The 22,042-nt window shown below is 48.7% G+C and overlaps 12 protein-coding genes across 12 annotated transcripts; 6 read left to right on the top strand and 6 right to left on the bottom strand.

Annotated features, from left to right (window-relative positions):
• The first annotated feature begins 669 nt into the window (after nucleotides 1-669).
• Nucleotides 670-2,632, top strand: BO94DRAFT_512511 (uncharacterized protein). Its single transcript, XM_025609813.1, has one exon. It carries the CDS (start codon nucleotides 973-975, stop codon nucleotides 2,476-2,478), a length of 1,506 nt encoding a protein of 501 aa, XP_025470118.1. The 5' UTR covers nucleotides 670-972; the 3' UTR covers nucleotides 2,479-2,632.
• Nucleotides 2,633-2,892: 260 nt separating this feature from the next.
• BO94DRAFT_512510 (aminopeptidase P family protein) lies at nucleotides 2,893-4,702 on the top strand. Its single transcript, XM_025609812.1, has 3 exons — nucleotides 2,893-3,106; nucleotides 3,211-4,243; nucleotides 4,301-4,702. Exons 1-3 carry the CDS (start codon nucleotides 2,940-2,942, stop codon nucleotides 4,499-4,501), a joined length of 1,401 nt encoding a protein of 466 aa, XP_025470117.1. The 5' UTR covers nucleotides 2,893-2,939; the 3' UTR covers nucleotides 4,502-4,702.
• An 86-nt stretch (nucleotides 4,703-4,788) lies between these two features.
• On the bottom strand, nucleotides 4,789-6,282 carry BO94DRAFT_533097 (uncharacterized protein). The gene is made up of 3 exons (XM_025611264.1): nucleotides 5,840-6,282; nucleotides 5,620-5,755; nucleotides 4,789-5,558 (listed from the first exon to the last, which is right to left on the bottom strand). The coding sequence occupies exons 1-3, from the start codon at nucleotides 6,085-6,087 to the stop codon at nucleotides 5,031-5,033; spliced, it is 912 nt and encodes a 303-aa protein (XP_025470116.1). The 5' UTR covers nucleotides 6,088-6,282; the 3' UTR covers nucleotides 4,789-5,030.
• Nucleotides 6,283-6,684: 402 nt separating this feature from the next.
• Nucleotides 6,685-7,625, bottom strand: BO94DRAFT_372773 (uncharacterized protein). Its single transcript, XM_025607221.1, has 2 exons — nucleotides 6,844-7,625; nucleotides 6,685-6,771 (listed from the first exon to the last, which is right to left on the bottom strand). Exons 1-2 carry the CDS (start codon nucleotides 7,415-7,417, stop codon nucleotides 6,731-6,733), a joined length of 615 nt encoding a protein of 204 aa, XP_025470115.1. The 5' UTR covers nucleotides 7,418-7,625; the 3' UTR covers nucleotides 6,685-6,730.
• Nucleotides 7,351-10,281, top strand: BO94DRAFT_533095 (bifunctional aminopeptidase/epoxide hydrolase). The gene is made up of 10 exons (XM_025611263.1): nucleotides 7,351-7,900; nucleotides 7,999-8,083; nucleotides 8,191-8,413; nucleotides 8,475-8,592; nucleotides 8,641-8,760; nucleotides 8,823-8,948; nucleotides 9,022-9,035; nucleotides 9,089-9,317; nucleotides 9,376-9,863; nucleotides 9,919-10,281. Exons 1-10 carry the CDS (start codon nucleotides 7,439-7,441, stop codon nucleotides 10,043-10,045), a joined length of 1,992 nt encoding a protein of 663 aa, XP_025470114.1. The 5' UTR covers nucleotides 7,351-7,438; the 3' UTR covers nucleotides 10,046-10,281.
• Nucleotides 10,157-11,478, bottom strand: BO94DRAFT_533094 (uncharacterized protein). The gene is made up of 3 exons (XM_025611262.1): nucleotides 11,297-11,478; nucleotides 10,900-11,236; nucleotides 10,157-10,827 (listed from the first exon to the last, which is right to left on the bottom strand). Exons 2-3 carry the CDS (start codon nucleotides 11,216-11,218, stop codon nucleotides 10,310-10,312), a joined length of 837 nt encoding a protein of 278 aa, XP_025470113.1. The 5' UTR covers nucleotides 11,219-11,236; nucleotides 11,297-11,478; the 3' UTR covers nucleotides 10,157-10,309.
• Nucleotides 11,479-12,104: 626 nt separating this feature from the next.
• Nucleotides 12,105-13,053, bottom strand: BO94DRAFT_461059 (TIP41 family protein; the record flags this gene model as incomplete). The annotated part of the gene is made up of 3 exons (XM_025607910.1): nucleotides 12,105-12,218; nucleotides 12,295-12,685; nucleotides 12,758-13,053. The coding sequence occupies 3 exons, from the start codon at nucleotides 13,051-13,053 to the stop codon at nucleotides 12,105-12,107; spliced, it is 801 nt and encodes a 266-aa protein (XP_025470112.1).
• Nucleotides 13,054-13,355: 302 nt separating this feature from the next.
• On the top strand, nucleotides 13,356-15,026 carry BO94DRAFT_533093 (aurora family serine/threonine-protein kinase). The gene is made up of 3 exons (XM_025611261.1): nucleotides 13,356-13,607; nucleotides 13,666-14,622; nucleotides 14,673-15,026. The coding sequence occupies exons 1-3, from the start codon at nucleotides 13,512-13,514 to the stop codon at nucleotides 14,805-14,807; spliced, it is 1,188 nt and encodes a 395-aa protein (XP_025470111.1). The 5' UTR covers nucleotides 13,356-13,511; the 3' UTR covers nucleotides 14,808-15,026.
• BO94DRAFT_533091 (mitochondrial inner membrane protease ATP23) lies at nucleotides 14,956-15,965 on the bottom strand. The gene is made up of 3 exons (XM_025611260.1): nucleotides 15,696-15,965; nucleotides 15,360-15,619; nucleotides 14,956-15,296 (listed from the first exon to the last, which is right to left on the bottom strand). Exons 1-3 carry the CDS (start codon nucleotides 15,919-15,921, stop codon nucleotides 15,069-15,071), a joined length of 714 nt encoding a protein of 237 aa, XP_025470110.1. The 5' UTR covers nucleotides 15,922-15,965; the 3' UTR covers nucleotides 14,956-15,068.
• Nucleotides 15,966-16,082: 117 nt separating this feature from the next.
• On the top strand, nucleotides 16,083-18,011 carry BO94DRAFT_573480 (glutamate 5-kinase). The gene is made up of 5 exons (XM_025614971.1): nucleotides 16,083-16,265; nucleotides 16,350-16,537; nucleotides 16,597-16,707; nucleotides 16,762-16,857; nucleotides 16,915-18,011. Exons 1-5 carry the CDS (start codon nucleotides 16,229-16,231, stop codon nucleotides 17,740-17,742), a joined length of 1,260 nt encoding a protein of 419 aa, XP_025470109.1. The 5' UTR covers nucleotides 16,083-16,228; the 3' UTR covers nucleotides 17,743-18,011.
• Nucleotides 18,012-18,034: 23 nt separating this feature from the next.
• On the bottom strand, nucleotides 18,035-19,497 carry BO94DRAFT_372437 (putative beta-1,6-glucan biosynthesis protein (Knh1)). Its single transcript, XM_025607220.1, has 4 exons — nucleotides 19,116-19,497; nucleotides 18,949-19,049; nucleotides 18,454-18,856; nucleotides 18,035-18,392 (listed from the first exon to the last, which is right to left on the bottom strand). The coding sequence occupies exons 1-4, from the start codon at nucleotides 19,326-19,328 to the stop codon at nucleotides 18,327-18,329; spliced, it is 783 nt and encodes a 260-aa protein (XP_025470108.1). The 5' UTR covers nucleotides 19,329-19,497; the 3' UTR covers nucleotides 18,035-18,326.
• A 387-nt stretch (nucleotides 19,498-19,884) lies between these two features.
• BO94DRAFT_372405 (signal recognition particle receptor subunit beta) lies at nucleotides 19,885-21,505 on the top strand. The gene is made up of 2 exons (XM_025607219.1): nucleotides 19,885-20,218; nucleotides 20,340-21,505. The coding sequence occupies exons 1-2, from the start codon at nucleotides 20,006-20,008 to the stop codon at nucleotides 21,087-21,089; spliced, it is 963 nt and encodes a 320-aa protein (XP_025470107.1). The 5' UTR covers nucleotides 19,885-20,005; the 3' UTR covers nucleotides 21,090-21,505.
• The last annotated feature ends 537 nt before the right edge of the window (nucleotides 21,506-22,042 follow it).

Here is a 22,042-nt window from a genome sequence, read left to right as displayed (position 1 = left end):
TCCCTCCAAAGGGGAATGGGGCTTGGACCCCCCCAGAACGCATATTCAGACCGTACCTAAGTCTGAATCAAGTACTGCGTGTTTTTGTATGATTGGTTGAGCCCCTTGAAAGTGCCTGACAGAGCCCTTTGGGGCGCTTGATTAAAGCCCTTGAGAACCGCTTGAAGGGGCCATCGGATGTCTTGAATTACATGCTATTAGAAATGCGTTGCGTTACGTTGCTAAGGCGATTCGAAACGCCTTAGCTGGGGGGGCTAAGCGGTGAGCAGTAGCAATACAGAGCAAGTCACGTTACGGATACTCGCAGCAACCAATAAGAAGCTGAAGCTGGGTGCCTTGTGGACCAATCAGATGCCTTCTCGCTGCAAACTTCCCCTACCCAGGACCTAACATAGTGTTTCTCAGCGCTGCGCGCCTCGAAAACCATCTTAGTACAGTGATATGTTTGAACAAGGAGCAGGCAATACAATCAAGAAACTATACTATGTATAGTACTATCAATACTGTGTAAAGTACCCATGTTCGGTAGTTGTTGACCAAAACCCCAAGCTTTACTGTCTTTGATGAAACAGGTAGATGGTTACTATGTTAAGGTAGGTAGATACGCCGTACCTCTAAAGGATCCACCCCACCCACGGCACCGGTCTCGGCGCGTCTTCACCCCCATCAAAACAATGCCACACGCGAAGGCCTCCGTGTTCACCTAGTGCTAATGCCATGATGCATATTGTTGAATCTCACTGATCTGCCTGTTCGTTCTCAGCTGGACCTAAGGATTGCGATCTTTTATCTCGACGCCCTCATATAACCCTGCACACCGTCCGGTGGGAGATTGTGTCTGACTCAAAGCTAAGGAATATATCCGTAGGCGTTCCCTACACCGATCGAGCAGGACAACGCAGAACTCCCTTGTTTCCATCCTCGATCCTGCTACTCACAAGTCTTTGGAGCTTCAGATGCTCAAGTCACAACATGCCGAGGCCGCCTACAAAACGCAATCGCTTGACATCCAAGGCTCCGCTAGCCGTGGAACAGATCCACCAACAGGGCCTAGAGCGACATGGTATAACTTCGACGGATAATCCCAAATCCCCAACAGACACAAATCAGGATATCGGTGGCTCCTATCAGAGAGTCTCTAGCGCTCAGGTCTCCGACATCCGACGGCAATTGAAGAATCAGACGCCCATGGCTAGAGCGCAAGACCATGCTATCGAATCATCGCCCATGGGAGAACGTGGAGCCACAGGTAGTCGCCCATTTACCAGAGCTCGCGGTTACTCGTCTACCATTTCTGTTGTTGGACGAAAGGGCGATACGGCCTCCAAAGTTCCAGGTACTCCCGCTTTCGAAAATTCGATGTTGAGTAATTTTAGAAGAAGGCCTCGGCAGCCTAGCATCTTGCAGATGATGCAGGCAGATGACGGTTCCTCTGACCTTGACGACGATGTTTTCCTCGGCAGTTTGAGTCCCGAAGATGAGTCCACCCCCTTGAATCTCTCAAGGGGTAGGCCGCTCCTTGTCAGACAAGCTGCGTCGCCGTCGCCTAGCCTTCCAACATCATCCGGTGGTGCATCGCGCAAGCGTAAACTGTCTACCGAGGAGCTACAGGTGCCCCGGTCAGACCCGGAAGTCATGGAGCATTGCCCTGCTACCTCGCCTACTTCGCACCATTGGCAAAACGGACCTGACGTGTTTGTGGATTATCTTCAAGCTCTCAACTCTCCTAGCGCTTTCAGCCAAACGCTGGCGCCGCCTATGAGCAGCAGCCCGCCACTCAGCCCGATACATACTGCATCAATGCCCGAAATGGCACAGCCGAAGCGTAAAGACAAGCCTGCCGAGCTGGCAACCAGTAAAAAGATGAACTTACCGACGGCAACTCTTCAAGACAAGCTACTACCTCGGAGAAATCGCCCACAACGTAAACACTTTGGCTTGAACGATTCTGAAGCCCCCAAGGATTTCAGTGATGGCGATCGTTCCGCTACTGGGCACGATGATGATGATGATGATGATGAATTATACTATCTCCCGTTCAAGAGGCCACCCCGGGCACAAAGGAAACAAGCAAACAAAAACAACCCGGCGAAAAGCACAATGACCGCGCTGGCCATGCAAGACACAGCAGATAGTGTCGGAGGCCAGACAATGGACGGTCAGAATTCGCCTATGCAGCCGGTTGTTACTGCACGACAGCCTCAACAGTATGTGAATGGAGATAAAAAGAAGATGACATCCGGACCAGCTTCATTGCAAACCATGAACCTTGACAGGGAAGTTCAGCCAGTTGATACATCGCCTCTGTCATCACCTCTATCATCGCCTCCAGACTCAGAGGCGTCCGCGACTGAGTCTACGCCGGTGTCAACATTAGACAGCCATTTTCTTAGTGAGGAATTGAGGTTGCAGGCGAAGAAATTCGCTGATATTGATAAGTGGCAATTAGATTTCGAAGACGTGGTTCCAGATAGTTGATTTTAATGCCCACGAGTTAACATGGTGCACTGATCCCGTGGTTCTGAATCTGATGAGTTTGGTCCATAGAGAAACTAGGAAGAATGACTCAGTTGGCCCTAGTAAGTCCGAGATACTCTCCCGTATCAATTTATACACGACCGGGAATTTTGGCGAATGGTCAGATATGTCTGATAGGCACTAGATAGTACGGAGTACTTGGTACGATACCCAATATACCCAGATAATAGGTATCCTGTGCTCCGTACCTCCGTGGAGATAAGTAGACCAGCTAGTCCGTATGTCCCGGCGACGATAACCGGTTACAAAATCGACCAATCGATCCCCCGCAACTTGAACCCGCCACAACTTCTTCAACGTCTCTGATTCTCCTCTATAGCCACTTGACTCAAACCCATTTCTCGAAGCTCAAAGAAAAAAAAAAAAGGAAAAAGAAAAAGAAAAAAGAGATAAGAATAGCTATGACAAGTCTGGACTCCATCTTGGCAGGCAGATATCCTGCCAAAGCCCATGCCCGCCGGGTTGCCGAGCGCCTTCAAGCGTGCGGCTATGGCCGGCATGGGATTATCTATCTCGAAGCGCAGAAAACTCGACTAATCGAGGATAATGATGAGGCGATGCCCTTCAGGTACGGCATGTCCTCTTTCTTAAACTCACTGTCTATACCCCCCCCCCCCCCAGCATCACTCAATCGCTCGATGCTGGAGAGGCTAACCGAGCTCCACGGTTCAGACAACGCCGGCCTTTTTTCTATTTGTCAGGATGCCCGCTGCCAGATTCATACCTGATCTACAACATTGGTGCCGATAGATTGACACTGTTTATTCCACCAATTGACCCAGAGGACGTGATTTGGTCGGGTCTTCCTCTGTCTGTTACAGAGGCACTGCGACTCTTTGACGTTGATCAAGTACTGCACACACCTGAAGTGAATGCTACTTTGGCCTCCATCGCCTCGGACGACGAGGGTAAATCGGTTGCTTTCGCAATCGAGGGCCAAGTTTCAGAAAGAACCAAGTTCAATGGGTTTTTTGAAACCAATACCTCTGTATTGAAGGGGGTCATTGAAGACACTCGTGTGGTCAAGGACGGTTATGAAATCGCGCTTCTGAGGAAGGCGAATGACATTTCTGCGAAGGCGCATATCGCAGCCATCAAAGCATCGAAGGCCGCCACGAATGAGCGCGAAATTGAGGCTGCTTTTATCGCAACTTGTATTGCCAATGGCGGTCGTTACCAGGCTTACCACCCCATCGTTGCATGCGGTCAGAACGGGGCCACCCTCCACTATGGGAAAAACGATGACTACCTGGCTGACCCTATCACCAAGCAGAGGAAATCAAGCATTCTTATCGATGCCGGGGCGGAATACCACACATATTGCGCCGATATCACTCGTGTTTTCCCTTTGAGTGGTAAATTCACCTTGGAGACACAGCAGATCTATGACATTGTTCTGCAGATGCAGACGGAAACTATTGCAATGTTGAATGAAGGTGTGCAATGGGAGAATGTACATGCACATGCCCATCGTGTTGCAATCAAGGGCTTGCTTAAATTAGGTATCCTTCGTGGCTTTGAGGATGAGTTGTTCGACAAGAGAATTAGCGTGGCTTTCTTCCCTCATGGCCTAGGACACTATCTGGGAATGGACACTCATGACACTGGAGGTAACCCAAATTATGCCGACAAGGACACTATGTTCAAGTATCTACGCGTGAGGGGCCGCTTACCTGCAGGATCAGTTATCACTGTTGAGCCGGGTGTAAGATTTTCTTTTTATTTATCACTGCTATGACCTCCTTGCTAAATATTTCTTTAGATTTACTTTTGCCGCTTCATTATTGCACCTTTTCTAGAGTCACCTGAAACAAACAAGTTTATCAATACCGATGTTCTGGAGAAATATTGGAGCGTTGGCGGCGTGCGCATCGAAGATAATGTTCACGTCACCCAGTACGGCTATGAAAACTTGACTACTGCACCGAAGGCCATAGAAGAAGTGGAAGCTCTAGCCTCTTAAGAGGTTATATGATATTTAAACCTCGAGGTCATAGGCATTCTTACCTTTCCGAGATGAGAGATGTACATGATGGCCTATGTAATGTTACACTCGACTACGTACTACGAATATGGCACATGCATTTTGTTGTTACTGCTGTCCTAGTAGTCGTCCTGAAATGGTAGCTAAAGCCGAATAGACCACACAAACCATTACTCGAAGTGAGAGAATATGTCTCTGAATGGGATTCAGCATAACGAGTAGGTAAGACAAGAATTGAAACCTGGTAGTATGGTACAGTATTTGTACGACAGCCCTCTAACAAGGGGATAGAATGGTAATTGGAGATTTCCCAATAGAGTGACAAGTAACATCAGGAGATCAGTGGCAACAGTTTGCGGGGATCTGCAGAAAATTTTTGGGAGTGTCTCCACGTTTTGTAGCACAAAATATCGCTTTAGTAGTTGTTCACACAGTATAGGTAGGTGCGTCATTTTGTTTGGTTCTGACCAGTATGGGATTAATTATTCTAAGGGAAAGTTGCCGTTCGCTACAGACCACTCCTCAATCGTTTCCTTCCACTTCCTTTCACAGCAGACTCTGACTCTGCCTTGTCCTGGGCACGTTTCTCCTTCTGGTCGAGAACGAGGCTGAGTACATCGAAGCTAAATTGAGGAACCTCGATACACAACTTGCGGAACTCCTCTTCAGCTTCATGGCGCAGGACGTGACTTCTTAGGGCCCAGAATGTTGCTACTGGCTTCCGGATGGTAACGTCATCAACTGGCGTATTCATGTAGACATAACGAGCGTACGCAATTTCACCATGAGATGTGCTATTGATACGGTGTATCTTCGAGTGTGCCAGGGTCTTGAGCGATGGGATCCCCAATCTTTCCGCCAAGGTGTATACTCGCGCATGTTTCAACAACTGTTCCCCACTGTCGTCGATTTCTCCCACAACTGCTTCTTGTTCGGTATGAGAATCGGATTGGGACGCCGAATAATCGCGGGTATACTGGAATTGGAGAAAATGACCAAAGGCTTCCACATTTTCCTCGGGGAGATCAATGCGACGCTATCGAATGTTAGGATTTGGTTTTATAGGAGCCCAAGATAGACGAATTGGGATCACTTACAGGGTCTGATCCCTCAAAAGTCGTGACCTTTTCTGCTAGCACGGGGGACGCCAAAAGCAAGCTCTGGTGTGCTGTTAAGGTGGTTTTCGTCTCCCCGGTTCCTACAACCAGTTCCACAATAGGTGATCTCAGGTAGCTGAAGAACGTTAGCTAGAAAAACCTTCCAGAGATTGTAAGAGACAAAACACCCCCCAGAGAGTCGGGGAAGACGGGCCCTTACTCGAGGAATTGGAGGCCAGGATTCCTCTTGGGGGCAGCTGGCTTCGGTTCTGGGTCAGCTGCGCTCGCGTCAGGCAAAACGATGTCATGAGACGAGTCGGCCTGGCCTTCATTTACCGCGCTAGAAGCCGCGCTCGCGTTCAAGTCAAAGCTGGTCGTATTCTGTGAAGTTTGAACATTTTCTTTCTCCGCGTTGCTACCGTTCGAAGGGCCCTCGGGCGCTCCGACTTGCACTTGAGGCGCGTCCATGATTTCAGATTGCAGCTAATCCTTCAAACTAGGACGTGAGTTGAGCTCAGCGATATTCAGTCACCGCAGCTTGAATAGTAAGCAGCGGGCCTCATAAAAGAGAAGAATACTTGAAATTAACCAGCAGAGGCACAATGCCTCAAAACAAACAAATGAGGATCGAACTGAGAGAGCGGGTGCGAAGCTGGGGCATGGAATCTTACAGGAACCACAACAGTATTGGTGTATCTATTTACCTAGTACCTGCCGGTACGTATGATCGCTAGGCATGACTAGGACTACAATGATGAATCGAAGCACAATATATTCACAATGATGTTTTCTTTCACACATGGATATTCGATGACTGAAACTGTGAGAGGAAATCAACACTGAAAGCCTATTATTAATTGTATTGTGTATCAGCCTTTAATACCGAGTATCTGAAGAGTGTGAGCGCCAGGTAATTGAGCTCTTCATTGGTTGTATCTACAAGGAGTAAGTACTCCGTATCTGCTCCGTACCTGCATACCTGCATGGTACGGTCAGGGTAAGCAGCACCTCACAGGATGAGCTGTCGGTCTGACTTAGTACAAGAAAGCTGTATGTCTAGAAGGCATTCCAATCCTTGGAATTTATTGTACTGTTTCTTTATAGGCAGTTGTTAGCGTAGAAAACTTGCTGATCGCTGTTGCGATAAATTGGCTACGAAGAACAATATCAGCTAACTTGCTATAATAGATAGAGACGGATTACGGGATGGTATAGTGCACACACCCTGAGGATATGAAGTACAGTCATATGGCGCCATATCATTACAGTATAACATACCGATAACTAGTAATGAGTATTCCGTAGTGCCTTCTCTTATCAAGCAGTATCTACGGAGAATCGACGGAGTTCCTGAACACTGGAGCCATGATTCCATCGCACTAGTGGCCATCTCAACCCTCAAGGTGTCCTGGATGCAAAAATCCCGGCGTAAATTATATAGTGAGGGCGGATATGCTTGGGAAAAACTAAAGCGAGTTGGAAACACTCCATACCTACCTACTTCCCCTTTGGAATGATTTACCGAGGCTGTTGGTGAAGAATATATCACCAGATGCGGGGCTCGCAGCTTTGGAACATGAATGTAACAGAAATTAAGAGAAGACCAACTTAGGCAGGGGACCCATGTCTTCCGCCCGCAAAAGTCGGATTGATAGGATGGTGACTTAGTCCTGAGGTGGGCTAGAAAAACCACCCCAATAATACACAAATAATGAACAAATAAAAAGACGATACGTACTCGAAGGATAAGAGGAGAAAAAAAGTTTTTCCCTTTACTCATCCAGTTCAAGTCGCCCATCCGGCATTATAAGAGGGGCACATGCTGCAGATTCCTCTGGCCCTACTCTGGCGGACTAGCTTTCCTCGTGGCCCTACTTTCACCGGGTTGAAGGTCGACGTCAACTCTGCGATCCAAGTTCGGTGGTCCGTTCAATTACCCCAGATCCACAGACGTAGCATGGCGACTAGCATCAGGTCCCCTAGGGACCCTAATACCCTCAGCAACTACAACAATTGGATATGCACCCATATCACCGCAAACTTTGACATCCTCTTCGACCAAAAAAAGCTGGTGGGCAGTGTTATCCACAAGCTCAAGTCGACCACCGACGGGGACTCGCAGGAGATCATCCTAGACTCTAACAATGTTGCAATCGGCGGTGTCACCATCGATGGAAAGTCGTCCAACTGGGAGCTCCTTCCTCCGCTGGGACCTTACGGCTCGGCCTTGAAGATCAAGCTCGACCAAGGCGTGAAGCTGAACGAAACGATCGATGTTGAGGTATTTCTATAGCTGGAACTTAAACCATCCTTCTCTTTGTTGTTGTTGTTGTTGTTGTTGCTGCTGCCGCTGCATGGCCTGACACCCCGCACCTTCAGATCTCTGTTCAGACCACCGAGAAGTGTACCGCACTTCAATGGCTGACCCCAGCCCAGACATCTAATAAGAATCATCCATACATGTGTAAGTGACCTTTTTCCTCCTGCTCCGCCCACATTGCCTGTTGATATACCTCCAGGCAGCACGGGTTCACGGAACAAATTGGAGCTGCTGACGGAAGTTACCTCTAGTTTCTCAATGTCAGGCGATCCATGCGCGGTCCATATTCCCCTGTCAAGATACGCCTGATGTCAAGAGTACCATCGACTTCAATATCTCCTCCCCTCTTCCTGTGATTGCCAGTGGCTTGCCTGTCCGTGATGCATTGGGTGTGTCATCAACTGAAGGCAAATCCTTGTACCGGTTCCATCAGCGCGTCCCGATCCCTAGTTATCTCTTTGCTCTGGCCAGTGGGTAAGCTTGCATACGCCTGTTCCTAATGCCTCACATTTGCTACATGACTTATCAATGGCAGTGACATCTCGGAAGCTGCAATTGGACCTCGGAGCGTTGTGGCAACTAGCCCTGACAAACTCCAAGAGTGTCAGTGGGAACTCGAAGCAGATACCGAGAAGTTTATCGGTGCAATTGAGGTCTGTAGGTCATTAAGTGCAACGGTCCCCTTTCTGACCTAGATACAGAAAATTGTCTACCCTTACGCTTGGGGCGAGTATAATGTCCTGATTCTCCCACCTAGCTTTCCTTATGGAGGAATGGAGAATCCGATCTTCACCTTCGCGACGCCCAGTATCATCTCCAAGGTACGATACAAGAGGCAGTCTTGAGCAGGTAGACTTTCCCTGATACTAATGCAGGTGATTAGGATCGGGAGAACATCGACGTCATTGCCCATGAACTTGCACACAGCTGGAGCGGTAACCTTGTGACTAATGCGTCGTGGGAGCATTTCTGGTTGAATGAAGGCTGGACTACGTACCTTGAGAGACGGGTATGTTTATTGCCCCTGACCCTTGTCGCCGGTTGAGGCGAGTACTCCCTAACACGTGCTGACGATGTTTCAGATTCTAGCTGCCGTGTGAGTCCTAGATATGTTGTTGCCGCTTCAATCAATCACTGATCGAATCACAGGCATGGCGAAGCGTATCGGCATTTCTCGGCCATCATAGGTTGGAAAGCGCTCACAGACTCCGTAGAGCATTTCGGCCATGACCATGAGTTCACCAAATTGATTACGGATCTCAAGGGCAAGGACCCAGATGATGCGTTTTCAAGTATTCCGTACGAGAAGGGCTTCAACTTCTTGTTCCATTTGGAAACTCTTGTCGGCAAGCAGAAGTTTGACCAGTTTATCCCTCATGTGCGTTCCCATATATCCCGAGCGAACTTGACTTGCTGATTTGAATTGGCTTTATTAGTACTTTACCACGTTCAAGGGGAAGTCGTTGGACTCCTACGAGTTCAAATCAACTTTGCTGGATTTCTTCCGTTCTGATGCGGAAACGTCTGAACTTCTGAATGCTCTTGATTGGGACACATGGTTCTATGCCCCTGGGCTGCCTCCTAAGCCTCAGTTTGACACATCGCTTGTAGATGTTGTATATGAGCTTTCTCACAAATGGAAGTTCCTTTCCGAGACTTCCTTTAAGCCGCAGCCGAGCGACATTGAAGGACTGAGCGCAAACCAGATTGTGGTCTTCTTGGAACAGATACTTCTTTTTGAGCGACCGCTTACACACGAATTGTCAAAGCTTATGGGTGAAGTTTACGGACTCACCAAGAGTGAAAACATAGAAGTCGCCAACTTGTACTTCCAAGTTGGCCTGAAGGCTGGCGACGAGAGTGTCGTTGGGCCGACGACGGAGCTACTTGGCAGAATTGGAAGGATGAAGTTTGTGAGACCTTTGTAAGCAACTTCTGTCACTGAAATGTCGAGTTGTGGTGCTGACTAGACCAATAAGGTTTCGGAGCTTGCAGAAAGTCAACCGTCCAGTTGCAGTCGAAACTTTCGAGAAGTACAAGGATTTTTATCATCCTATATGCCGAGGTATGGTTGAGAAGGACCTCTTCGGGAAGAAGGACATATAGCGATATACGCAAGGCCTTAGGTTTCCGACTTACTTGTGTCCTCGGACGTGCTCATCCGGAAATAATGGTTTATCCTAGTTTTTGTTCATATTCGATGTGATCCAACGGGCAGGGTCGTCTACGCTCATTAGCCCTCGAAGTGGTAGCGAAGTATGCAAAAATGGTCAACCAAGTATGTTAATGACAGAAGGATATGATACACTATAGAATGCGAAACAACGGGCGGGTAAAAAACCACTGAGAATGAGCCGCTTAATCGTAGTATCACCGCTGGCTAATGACCACTTTTTGGTCAACATCGGAATAGGAGAAAATCCCCGGGCTTCCACCCTTCTGGCGCTCTAATTGAAAGACCAAGTCCGCTTCAGGCACCTGAGAGAGTTCAGAGAGCACTCTTCGCATATATGCGACGACCTGAGCTATCTTCGACCAGTCCAATTCATTACCGTCGGGAGCAGTGTGGTTCGCCTTCCATAAGTTTCTCCAAACAGCAGCTCCCAACACAGCATCTCCTTTGATGAGGCCTTCATCGTATGCCGCTAGAACACCGCGCCATTGAATGAAAAGGTCCTTAAGGAACTTATTCCGAATGCCACGGCTTGACAAGCCGTGAAGTACATCCATGCGGTGTTCCGCATTATGTGAGAAATGATCAATCAGGTGTCGAGAGTAGGTTTGAAGGCTCTCATGCGATGGCAATGCGCGCAGTCGGACCGTCAATAGGTACATGTGCAGAAAGGTAACCTGCGACCAGGTAGAAAAGGTAGGAACGAGGCCCAATTCTGCCAATGCGCTCGTCAGTCTCGCATTTGAGGTACAGAATCACCCACAGGATGATATCGATGAACACAAACCTTCATACCACCACCCTTCGCCTACTCCCAAGTCTTCTCCGGCGCTAGTCTTAGGCACCTGTGCCCCCTTCTGAGACAATTGAGGTATTTTGTAGTCTGCTTGGTTGGAACATGCCTCAAAGAGCTTCTGAGTCATTCCGTACGCGACATAGGTCTCTGCCGTAGTACCTGGGCGCGGCGCAATCGCTCGAGCCAGCTGCGAAGAATTGCGACGACTTTGTGAACGAAGAGCGAAGCACGAGGCTAGCGAGTGTTGCTGCCGACTAGTGTGTTGGTGAGGGACTGAAGGAGCTGGGGAGCAAGTTGATGGCAAGAGCATTTGGCTGGTTGCATGTACCTAAAGACAATAGTTCAGTCAGGTGAATGTCCTTCCATTGTTCCCTCTGCTAAGCCATACCTGGGGTCTCAAGCATTGCAAATTATAGAACGCCCGGAGCGACAGATTCTTCGGACAAGCGGAATGCATCGTTAGAAACCTGGATTGTGTATCTGCTACTTAATCGTGTGTGCTTTTGGTGCTCGCTTGAGTCAGATGAACTCTTCCCGCGTATTCTCTTGGTAGAGGTTTTATTGATGATTACTTAAAAAGGTTGTAAGTACTCCATACTCCGGAGAAGTCTAGAAGCCCCCGGGATCAATACTGTTTGCACCGTTTGTCATTACCCATATACCATGTGTGTAATTCGTCACATGAACAACTACCTACACACTAAGCTGGGTACATTAGCAGTATTCTATCACAAGGCACCAGGTATACACGTGATTTAGGTAGGAACGGTGGGTACAACTATGCGACGGACTGTCTCAATGGATTCATGGAATGATAATTAGACCACATTGCCCATTATCTTTGGGCACTACAAGGGTAGTACCATCATGCTTCATTGAAGAAGAATGAATCGCTGCGACCGTGTGCGATGTTTTTCTTTACGACCCCGCTCCTCTTATAGAGGATATCGCGCCAAAGTCACCGCATGTGGTGACACGGGCACTTTTCTTATCTGGAACAGCGCCGGCATAAGCTGAGTTGCATGGCATTGAAGCGACTCGGGGCACCGGAATAAGTAGTTCGCATACCAGCCTGGCAGATAGAATGGTTGTCGGTATAATCCCGCGGGTTGCTTTCCCTTCAACCAGTTGCACTTGAGAGGGAGGTGAGGTGGGACTAAGGCTAGGGGTAGTGAGTAACCACCAAAATAGATGCATTATTCCTTGAGAACCACCCTCTCTAAGCGTTTCTCGACTAACGGGAGAATTTCCGAAAGTCTATTAGGATCTCTCATGACGGCCGGTACGTCATCTCTCGTTGTTGCTAAGGTCTTCCAACGGATGATCAGTTCTTTTGGCTCCTCAAGTCGGGTCGAGTACCTGAAAATAAGAACGCCACAAGCTTACCTGTCTTACTGCCTCGTATTCACATTGCCTGGATTGGTACTCTCTTATGATCTCCATTTCATCGAAGTCGACATAAATCCTCGTGTCCCGAAGCCGAAATAGAACGTTATCTAGTCTCATAAAGAACCTCGCAAGTAGCAGAAGTCTGGATGGCATGACCCGAATCTTGCACGATAGCATAGTAATGCCGTTATCAGCAAGTTCGTCCTCGTAAAGGATAACCTCGTCATAAAATAGTATAGGGTCTGGTCGCTTAAGCAATTCAATAGGAATCGACTTTGTCGTAGCTACGAATGGCCGACTCCCAGGCTTGACTGTGCCCGTGTAGTCCGTAGTGTAAGACCAGTCGAAGGGTTTGACAACTTCTTTGATCCCTTCATGAGTCTTTTCCCTAACAAAATGTCAGTCAACGACATGCACAAGTCAAAATGTCTCAGGATGGCGAGCACGGATGGTTCAGTACCTGCTCTTCTGCCACTCCCTGGAGTAAGCGACCCTCAGCATCGATGTGCCGGTTTTGTCCACGCGGTCTAAGGCATCAAACGCGTTGAAAGCTAATCCCCACTGACTCTGCTCATGTTCGATTGCAACAAAATTGTCGCCGAAGATCATCTCGGGCGGGGTGATTCCTAGTTCTCTCGTCATACCCTCAATTGGATCCGCTTTGAGTATTGGCAGCTTCTGAGTGCTGATCTTGAATCCCTTGACTGTGACAGATTTGGGCTTCTGAAAACTGGGCGAGGTGGCGGTACACGCCATACTTGCTGACGCCGCGTTGCTACGTGATGTCATGCTATGCTATTGGGTAAGTAAGAAGCAAACGTAAAGGGGCCACACGAACAAGACGTCGATATGGGAAATACTGAAAGAGCAGACAAGGAGGGAGGTCTCTTGGCTCTTCGACATGCATTGTCGCTCTTCCCCATGCCCGGATGATAGATCATACCCCGCGGTGCCGGAGAAAGAGGCGGTCCGATTCGTTGCTGGGGTGATGGGTCAAGGAACCAAACCCGATAAACATCCGAGCGTCGCTGGAGAGCTTCCAGTTCTCCTCCACCTTATTCACCTCCTCCTCCGGCTTCCCTCCTAGATCATCATTTGTTTTAGAAGTACTGCAGAGCCTGACGATGCTTTTATAAGAGCACGATAGTCCTCTAAATAGTCCACCACCCCTGTTGGCTCTCCCATTCGACATCACTCGCCTACAACGTTCCTATATGGCCTCCAAGACACTGGAAGCGCGCCTCGAGCGCCTCTCTGTTAAAGATGAGAGTGATACCGGGCACAATGGCGGCAGCTATCCGAAGCCTAAGGTATGAGTCCTAGAGTATGCCTTCAATGGCAAGCCGGCCTGTTAATGCCATCAATCAGAGCTCTCTATCAACGGCCATGTCCCTTTCAGGCCTCGGACCTGGAGGGCAGTACAACGCCTCTAGCCGACCCAATCTGCTAAAGTTGGCCCTGCAAAACACCAATGAGAACAAAGTCAATGCGATGAACGTTGGCCCATCCCCCACCAAGAGCTCACAGAATACTCTACCGAGCCGTAACCTGGATGAGAATGGGGAACAACGGCACCCAAACCCACTATATGACCAAGCATCACCCAAAAAGCTACACCTTGGAATGTTTGAAATTGGGAAACCTCTGGGGAAGGGAAAGTTTGGCAGAGTATACCTAGCCAAGGAGCGGTCTTCGGGTTTCGTATGCGCGCTCAAGGTCTTGCATAAATCCGAATTGCAGCAGGGTGGAGTGCAAAAGCAAGTCCGCCGAGAGATTGAGATCCAGAGCAATCTCCGTCATCCGAACGTTCTCAGGCTCTATGGTCATTTCCACGACAGCAAACGAATCTTTTTGATTCTAGAATTTGCCGGTCGGGGGGAGTTGTATAAGCATCTTCGAAAGGAACATCGATTCCCTGAATGGAAGGCTGCCCAGTACATTGCTCAAATGGCCGCCGCCCTGAAATATCTTCACAAGAAACATGTCATGCATCGTGACATCAAACCTGAGAATATCCTTGTCGGAATTCACGGGGAAATAAAGATCAGCGACTTTGGTTGGAGCGTACATGCACCGAATAACAGGAGGCAAACGATGTGCGGAACATTGGATTACCTCCCCCCCGAGATGCTCAAGCCGGGCTCACAGGATAATTACTACAGTGAGAAGGTAGATTTGTGGAGTTTAGGTGTCTTGACCTATGAGTTCCTTGTTGGAGAAGCTCCTTTCGAGGACACCCCTGTTATGACACAAAGGCGGATTGCAAGAGCGGACATGACAGTCCCCTCTTTCGTCAGTCCTGAGGCTAGGGATCTTATCAAAAGGGTATGTTAGGGTCTGGCATCCGAGATACAGCTTTTACTAACACCTTGCAGCTCCTCGTTCTGGACCCAGAGAAGAGAATCTCTCTCGATGAAATCCAACGGCATCCTTGGATCCTTAAACATTGTGTTAAGGATGAACGCACTATGAAGCGCAGTTCTGGTTCGTCAAGGGAAGCCAAACCCTAACGTATTGTGCATGAAACCTAGGCGCATTGGTGTTAAGAGGTGCTTTTCGGTCTTTTCTCGTCGCTTTAGCAAGTAGTCCTTTCAATCCCTTTCATTTTGTGGAGTTAAGCCTGTCGGGGTTTCTCTTTTACGATCATCTTCCTGTCGCGGCGTTTGGTTCACTAGGTCTATTAATTGGCATATCTTTGCACGTGGCACATCGAATATAATACACTTAAGAAGTTTACCTCGCATGGCTGTAATGCTCAAAAGCCTGTCGTATCATCGGTAAATCTCATCAAAGGGGCGGGTGTCTCTAAAGCAGCTGTCCCATACTTCATTTACAACTTTTTGCGCGTGAGCTTCATCCTTGCATCCCGGCCTTGCGCGTACGGACAATACAGCTCTTCTTCTGACACATTCTTGATGTTGTTGTGTAAACTTCCACTGGCCCCTCCGGAAGAACTCGCGTGCCCATCTACATTCCCCGCTAAGGGAGCTGGCTCGAATCTGTCTTTGGGTCAACCTATGTCTTGAGCATTAACTGGCCATCGTAGGTGGGAAGCTGATTACCTCAGTACAAGCTGCATGCCGCAGATCGTTAGTCCAATCAACCTTGAATCTCAAATGATCATAGGCATGGACCATTTCATGGGCCATTGTGTCCTCCAGGTGTCCCTGGTCCTTCATTTCGTTCGCGCAAAGCAAGATACCATAATCGGGATCGAAGCCTCCCGCTTTTCGATTGGTACACCGGCGGCAATACATGTTATGGCTAGAAAGATCCCCCCCAAGCTGTCGAATGCTGTCGTGCATAAAGCGGATTACTGGGCCTTATAGGTTGTCTTCTTAGCGATGGTTCCGACTAAACCCCCCTCTCTAAGAAGATACAGAGCAAGGACGACTTACTGAATTGTAACAGATAGTCTCGCTGGTCCTCACAACGTTTACAATCTGTGGCCTCATTTCGAATGTCCCGGGCAACACGAAACTGTTCTTTCCCTTCATTTGTCATTTTGCCTGCTAGGATGGAGAAGATGTTGCGCCATTGTGTCCAGGTGTCGTCACCCGGTATGAAACCGGTGTCTCGATTGTCAGTTTGCGAACTGGTATTAGAAGATTTTGGGGTCGACATTTCGCCCGGAACTCGAAGAATAGGCACGTCAGCAAACGACTGACCATGGAAGAAGCGGAAAGATTGCCTAGGCCAATTCCGCCGTCAGCTCTCCGCATTGGCGGTGAATGGTGGACGGCAGAAAGAAAATCCCCAGGAAATTGCACACGGCCATATCTAGATGGGCCGATCATGCTATATAGACTAGCGCAACCGATCTGAGACGACTGTGCCTGGGAGGGAGGCCAAATCTTGCGATCTGCCAGTGCCGCCGTGAAATGGGTGGTTGCGAGCGTTAAATATCTGACTTTCTTAATTTCCTTTCGCAATGGCTTCTCAACGCCTCACAATCGTCATCAAACTAGGTGCGGGGTACATCCAATTGGCCTGGACATTCATCCTGGTCTAGAAAGAGAGAGAAGTACTGATTGAAATTATTCTATCAATAGGGACGAGCTCCATAGTAGATGAAAATACACATGAGCCGATCTTGTCAAATCTTACCTTGATCGTCGAGACCGCTGCCAAACTCCATCGCGACGGCCACAATGTCGTGCTCGTGTCATCCGGTGCTGTTGGCGTGGGTTTGCGAAGGATGGATGTTGAGCAGAGGCCGAATCACCTCCCCCGTATACAGGTACCTTATAGATAACGTCACGGACCGCCTGACTATGGTGGCTAACCGAGGGACTCCAGGCGTTGGCTGCGGTCGGACAGTGCAGATTAATGAGTCTGTGGGATGGTTTATTCTCGCATCTCCGCCTTCCAGTAGCACAAATACTGCTGACTAGAAACGACATCGCGGATGTAAGCCTCCACTTCGGTCCCTGGAAGTGTATGCTGCGCCTGACCCCGGTATAGAGGACGCAATACATCAATGCCCAGAATACCTTCGCACAATTATTTGACATGGGCGTGATCCCGATAGTCAATGAGAATGACACTCTCGCTGTCTCGGTAGGTTCCTGGGCCTTAGCCGTTATTCTTGAACTATCCCAAGCTTACTCTTACAAGGAAATCAAATTCGGCGACAACGACACACTGTCGGCAATAACAGCAGCCATGGTGAAAGCTGACTACCTTTTCTTAATGACGGATGTCGACTGCCTATATACTACTAACCCACGTAACAATCCTGATGCACGGCCTATCGAGGTCGTCACGGATATTTCATCTTTGGAAGCTGATGTCTCGTCTGCCGGCTCCTCCTTAGGAACGGGTGGAATGAGTACCAAAATCGTGGCTGCGAAGTTGGGAATTAGTGCGGGTGTGACCACAATCATCACCAAAAGCTCCAAACCGGGCAATGTCCATGAAATTGTCAAATACCTTCAGCAAACCCAACAAGGAGCTTCAGTTGGCCCGGAGACCGGAGATTATGACCACGTGTCACACTTGCAAACTATGCCTCCGCTACATACACGGTTCATTCCGTCGGAAACTCCAATCCAGTCCCGATCGTTCTGGCTACTCCATGGTCTGAAACCCCGAGGTACTATTTATATTGATCACGGTGCGTACAGTGCTCTTCAGAAAAAGGCCGGCCTGCTTCCAGCAGGTATTGTGGGTGTGGAAGGCCATTTTGGCCAACAGGAAGCGGTACGACTGGTTGTCATTGAGAAAGTTTCACCGGAATCTTTGAATGGGGACTTTCTTCACCACGGCCAGGAGCCGAAGGAGGTCGGACGTGCCCTAGTCAATTACGGCAGCAGTGAGATTATTCGCATCAAGGGCCACAGGAGCACGCAAATCCAATCATTGCTTGGTTATGCCGACAGTGAATATGTTGCTCTCCGTGAGAATATCTCTTTCATACAGAATGACGAAAGCCCACGGCATTAAACGAACCCCAAGCGCGTACAGGGTATTGTGGCTCCTCGAGGGAAACAGCCGAAAGGCACCCGGCGGGAAAACTCCAACAGCAAAATTCCACCACCGGAATATTGGTCCTTTCAAGCCATCCACTGCCCGGTTGACAGCTAACTTCCCTCCCTTATGCTATTCAGCCATTTCGTCACTAATGGACGAAAGAGGATGCGGAGGGTTGAAGGAAATCCGACAATAGCCTTAGGAATAAAAAGAAGAATAGAATTGAACACAATATGATAGAGTAGAACGTCTCTAAGCGGCATTAGGATGTAGTATGCAAAGTTTGTGTTTTAAATCAACTGGGGGATGGGTGCAGGCGATAACCAGTATTGTCGAGTATAAAAGCCGGTTCCATGCAAACTAACATAAATCGGAGATTTGAAAGGTCAGATGCACACATATTCCAGCGTTTTAACGCCGCAAATAGGCCATTATTAGAGAACATTATGAGGGGAAAAGACAGGACATATGGTGGACGGGGTATAAAAGGCACTAAATCGAACAAATGGAATGGTTTTGGCTGCCTGGAGCGTCAGAAGTCCAAACTGTTACAAGACCTAATCCTTCCATCTTTCTAAGAACCGCTTCATTTGCACATCTTGAGAATGCGGTGCAGGAGATGCCTTTCCAAGAAACAGGCGCCATTAGCTCGGTCTTGCAAAGATCGGCAGAAGCTATACTTACGGTGTTCTCGATGCTAACCACGGAGTATGTCTCAGAGGCAGAGAGTGTAACCTGAATGGTAGCCGCAGGTAAATAAGTTGTAGCGATGGTATACAGGCTCGCTGAGAATTGGGGGGTTGGCGACCCCGCGGGAATCGTACTTCCAGGCTTCTTAGCCATAGGAGCGTATCTCGTAGGACCTGTTTGCAACGGATATGGAATCGTATAGGACCCTACCATTTGCCTCTTTCGCAATTCCTCATTTTCTTCCCCTTCATTGACAGGAGAACTAAGAGATTGTATGGCAGAATGAATTCCATGTACAATAAGTGGTGAGAATGAGCCTGTCATGTTCGTGAGCGTGAAGCGCTCTGAGTAGTTGACAACCGAGGCTTCGGGACCAGAAGCGACCATCCTTAGAAAGCTGCATAAGGCGCGATTATCAGCATGGGACAAGACCTGCCAGTTCCACAGAACCCTCTGTTGTGTACCGTGGGAGCAGAGTAATGGCCTTACTATGCATTCTCATCATTGCCACCGACATCTGGATCAATCCTGAAGGAAACCGAATTGCCCCTGGAAAAAATAGCATTTGTAAGGAGAAGAGACACATCCTCCTGTTTTTTAGCCGGGGCATTAGTATATGGCTTTGATGAATATTGCGACATTAACAGGGTACACACATAGGATCCCGGTGTGTCTCCGCCTGCACAGAGATAGAGGTCGTATTGTACAAGTTCAGTCATTCGAGGTAGTGCGCCAGAATCCCTCCAGTGAGCGGTAACGACATCGCCAGCTCTAATAACTGTGCCGGTGGTTGGGTAAATAAACACCACATCCGCAAGGGCAGTAGAGAGGAGTGATAGCGCAAATGATATTGTGCGTGCAAGCCTCATCTTGCACAGGGGAAGGGAGGCCAGCGCTACAGGCAATGAGTGTAGAGAGATAATTAATATGGTCAACAAAGGGCCACGTCAGAAGCGAAGGGAGGTATCCGAAAATAAGAATGAATGGCAACAGACTGTTGATGCCCTCCCGTCGCCCCCTGCAATGCAACGGCATGCTTGGAACCCGTCTGCGGCACGGAAGTATAAACCTGGGTTACCCAATCGGGAAACAAGGCGCACGTGCTTCGATTCAGGCATCAAGGCAATAACACACTGTCTCTCTGCTCTCAGTACTAGAGGCCCGCACGTCCGAAGGTGGCATGATCCGCCTGGCCCATCGGTTTGTTTTGCGGTCACCGCTGCAATAATCAACAACCAACAAAGCAACCTTCTGAATGTCAGCAGTCGGCACGGCTTCGGAAAGGATTACAACCCACATACTGAATCCCTCTGCCTGCTGCTTCGGGCTGCAGTTCTAGCCAGCTTTGGGGAGAAAAGGGACAAGAAGTCCGGCGTCGACGGATTGGTATCCATGAATACCGTGGACTGTTATTGCTCTTCCTACTCATACATTATCCTATTACCTTCTGCCTTTCCCCGGTTAGGTGAATACCCTTCATATCAGTCTGATCTCTAGCTTGGTTATACCATACCGTCCACGGAGTTTCACGTGAGCATTATAAAACATGCATTATCACGGAGATTGGACGTCCGTTGAGGGAATAGCCACTAGCTTGCTTGACGGCAATCCCATTGCGATTGCAGTCACGCTCTTCATTGCTTTTGGCCTCCCTGTTCTGCTGCACCTGATCTTCTACCAGACAGTTGCATCTCCGCCCTCCAGCAACTTTTTACTCCTAGGTCCCAGTGGGGCTGGCAAGACCGCGCTTCTAACTCTGGTACGTCTTATCTCTTCGTCTTGCCGCCTTTCCTCATAATATATTTCTCTAGTGTTGCTTTGTGCTCGCTTCGCTTATTATAGCCGTTACTGACCAGGTCACTTTCCTTTGTCTGCAATAGCTGGAAACCAAGTCGTCACATCTTGCCCGGAAAGACTCGCGGCTCACACATACGTCACAAACGTCCACTGTAGCTACGATCAGTCTTCCTGCCTCGATCCCCACGGCTTCTAACCGTTACCGTTCTGTCAATGACACCTCCCTCAAGGATATCTCCAAGAACCCCGTCAAGTACCTCCTGAGAGATACCCCCGGCCATGGAAAACTGCGAGGATCGCAGGGACTTGCAACATTGTTATCAATGTCGGCATCAAAGGATGTGAAGTCTAGGCTGCGTGGTGTCCTTTTCATGGTCGATACCGCTGCTCTTTCGGAGGCCGAAGCGCTGCGAGACACAGCTTCTTATCTTTATGATGTGCTCTTGATCCTTCAGAAGAGGGCCCTTAAGAAAGGCAAATCTTCGATGAAAGCAGCCTCTGAGATTCCTGTTCTCGTCATCGCCAACAAGCAAGATCTTTTCACAGCTTTACCGCCAGGCTCAGTGCGTGAAAAGCTAGAGGCTGAGATTGACAGAATTCGCAAATCTAGGAGCAAAGGTCTCATAGACGCTAGTGTAGACTCTGGGGTTCATGAGGACGAGGATGATATTCTGGGCAGCACCGACACGCGCATTAAGTTCACCTTTGGCAGCCTGGAAGATGAGATTGGACTGACTCTTGACATTGTCGGTGGCGCCGTCAAAAGTGATGATGAGGGCAACCTTGGGGCCGGTGTCAAAAAGTGGGAGGAATGGATCGGTCAATGCCTGTGAGCGATGGTCCTACTTATCAGCCGGGCTACTGGTAGCGCTACTGGGCCTTGTCGCGGATTGAAACGAACACCAAACAATTCTTGGATATGCAATACTTTTTCACGGTTCGAGATCGTACATATTCTCTGGTGCAAAACGATCATCCTAGGCCGAAATTGGAGGTCTAAGGACCATGAGTATAACATACTCTTATTCAACTCTGACTCAGCCACAGCATAAATCGGTGAATAAATCTGTGGTTGCGCATGGCTTGGAAATGGAGATGTAGTTTGACCTCGAATGCCGTCGACTCGTATCTTGTCATTTGCAGCTAAACACATGGTGGTCGCGCGCCGTCCTGGGAGCTTTGTCCGAGGATGAAAACGACATAACGAAAGCCGCTCACAAACCCTTTCCAACATACTCATCCCAGGCTTTCCATTGCTCTGTGGCGATATTTTCCGGCAAGAAGATATTTACAACGATAATTTTACCCGCGAAGTCGTCTTGCTGGGGTTGACGACTGATCCCTTTTGTGAAGAGAATGTTGCCAAAATTGGAACGGGGATAATGCTAAATGCCGTCGATACACAGCGACTGTGACTTTGAGCGAGTGGGCGCAGTGAGCTGATCTAGATCCAATTCACGGCAGCATGAATGCAACGAAGAGTTGGTCACAACGATCCGGACCTCACTTAATATGTGCTGGGTTGCTGTACATTTCAGAAGTGGCAGAAGAAGTTGGATTAGAATTTGATGGCCGAGGCAGTTTGCTGTAAAGACAATTTCCAAATACTGGGGCGACTGTCCGTACTTGGATGTAATATCAAGGCTTGGGAAAAAGGTTCAATTAATGACCGATGCAGACAGAAACAAAGCCTGCCTGACAGAAGTGGGAGATGAATGTCATACTGCCGTTACAGGTGAGTATAGCCAGTCTCTCAGTCAAGCGCTTGGCCTGATCCGCAAGCCCT

Source organism: Aspergillus sclerotioniger (genome assembly GCF_003184525.1).
Source record: "Aspergillus sclerotioniger CBS 115572 chromosome Unknown BO94scaffold_7, whole genome shotgun sequence".
NCBI lineage: Eukaryota > Fungi > Ascomycota > Eurotiomycetes > Eurotiales > Aspergillaceae > Aspergillus > Aspergillus sclerotioniger.
The sequence above is the reverse complement of the archived record's forward strand: the minus strand, read 5'-3'. Positions and strand labels throughout refer to the sequence as shown.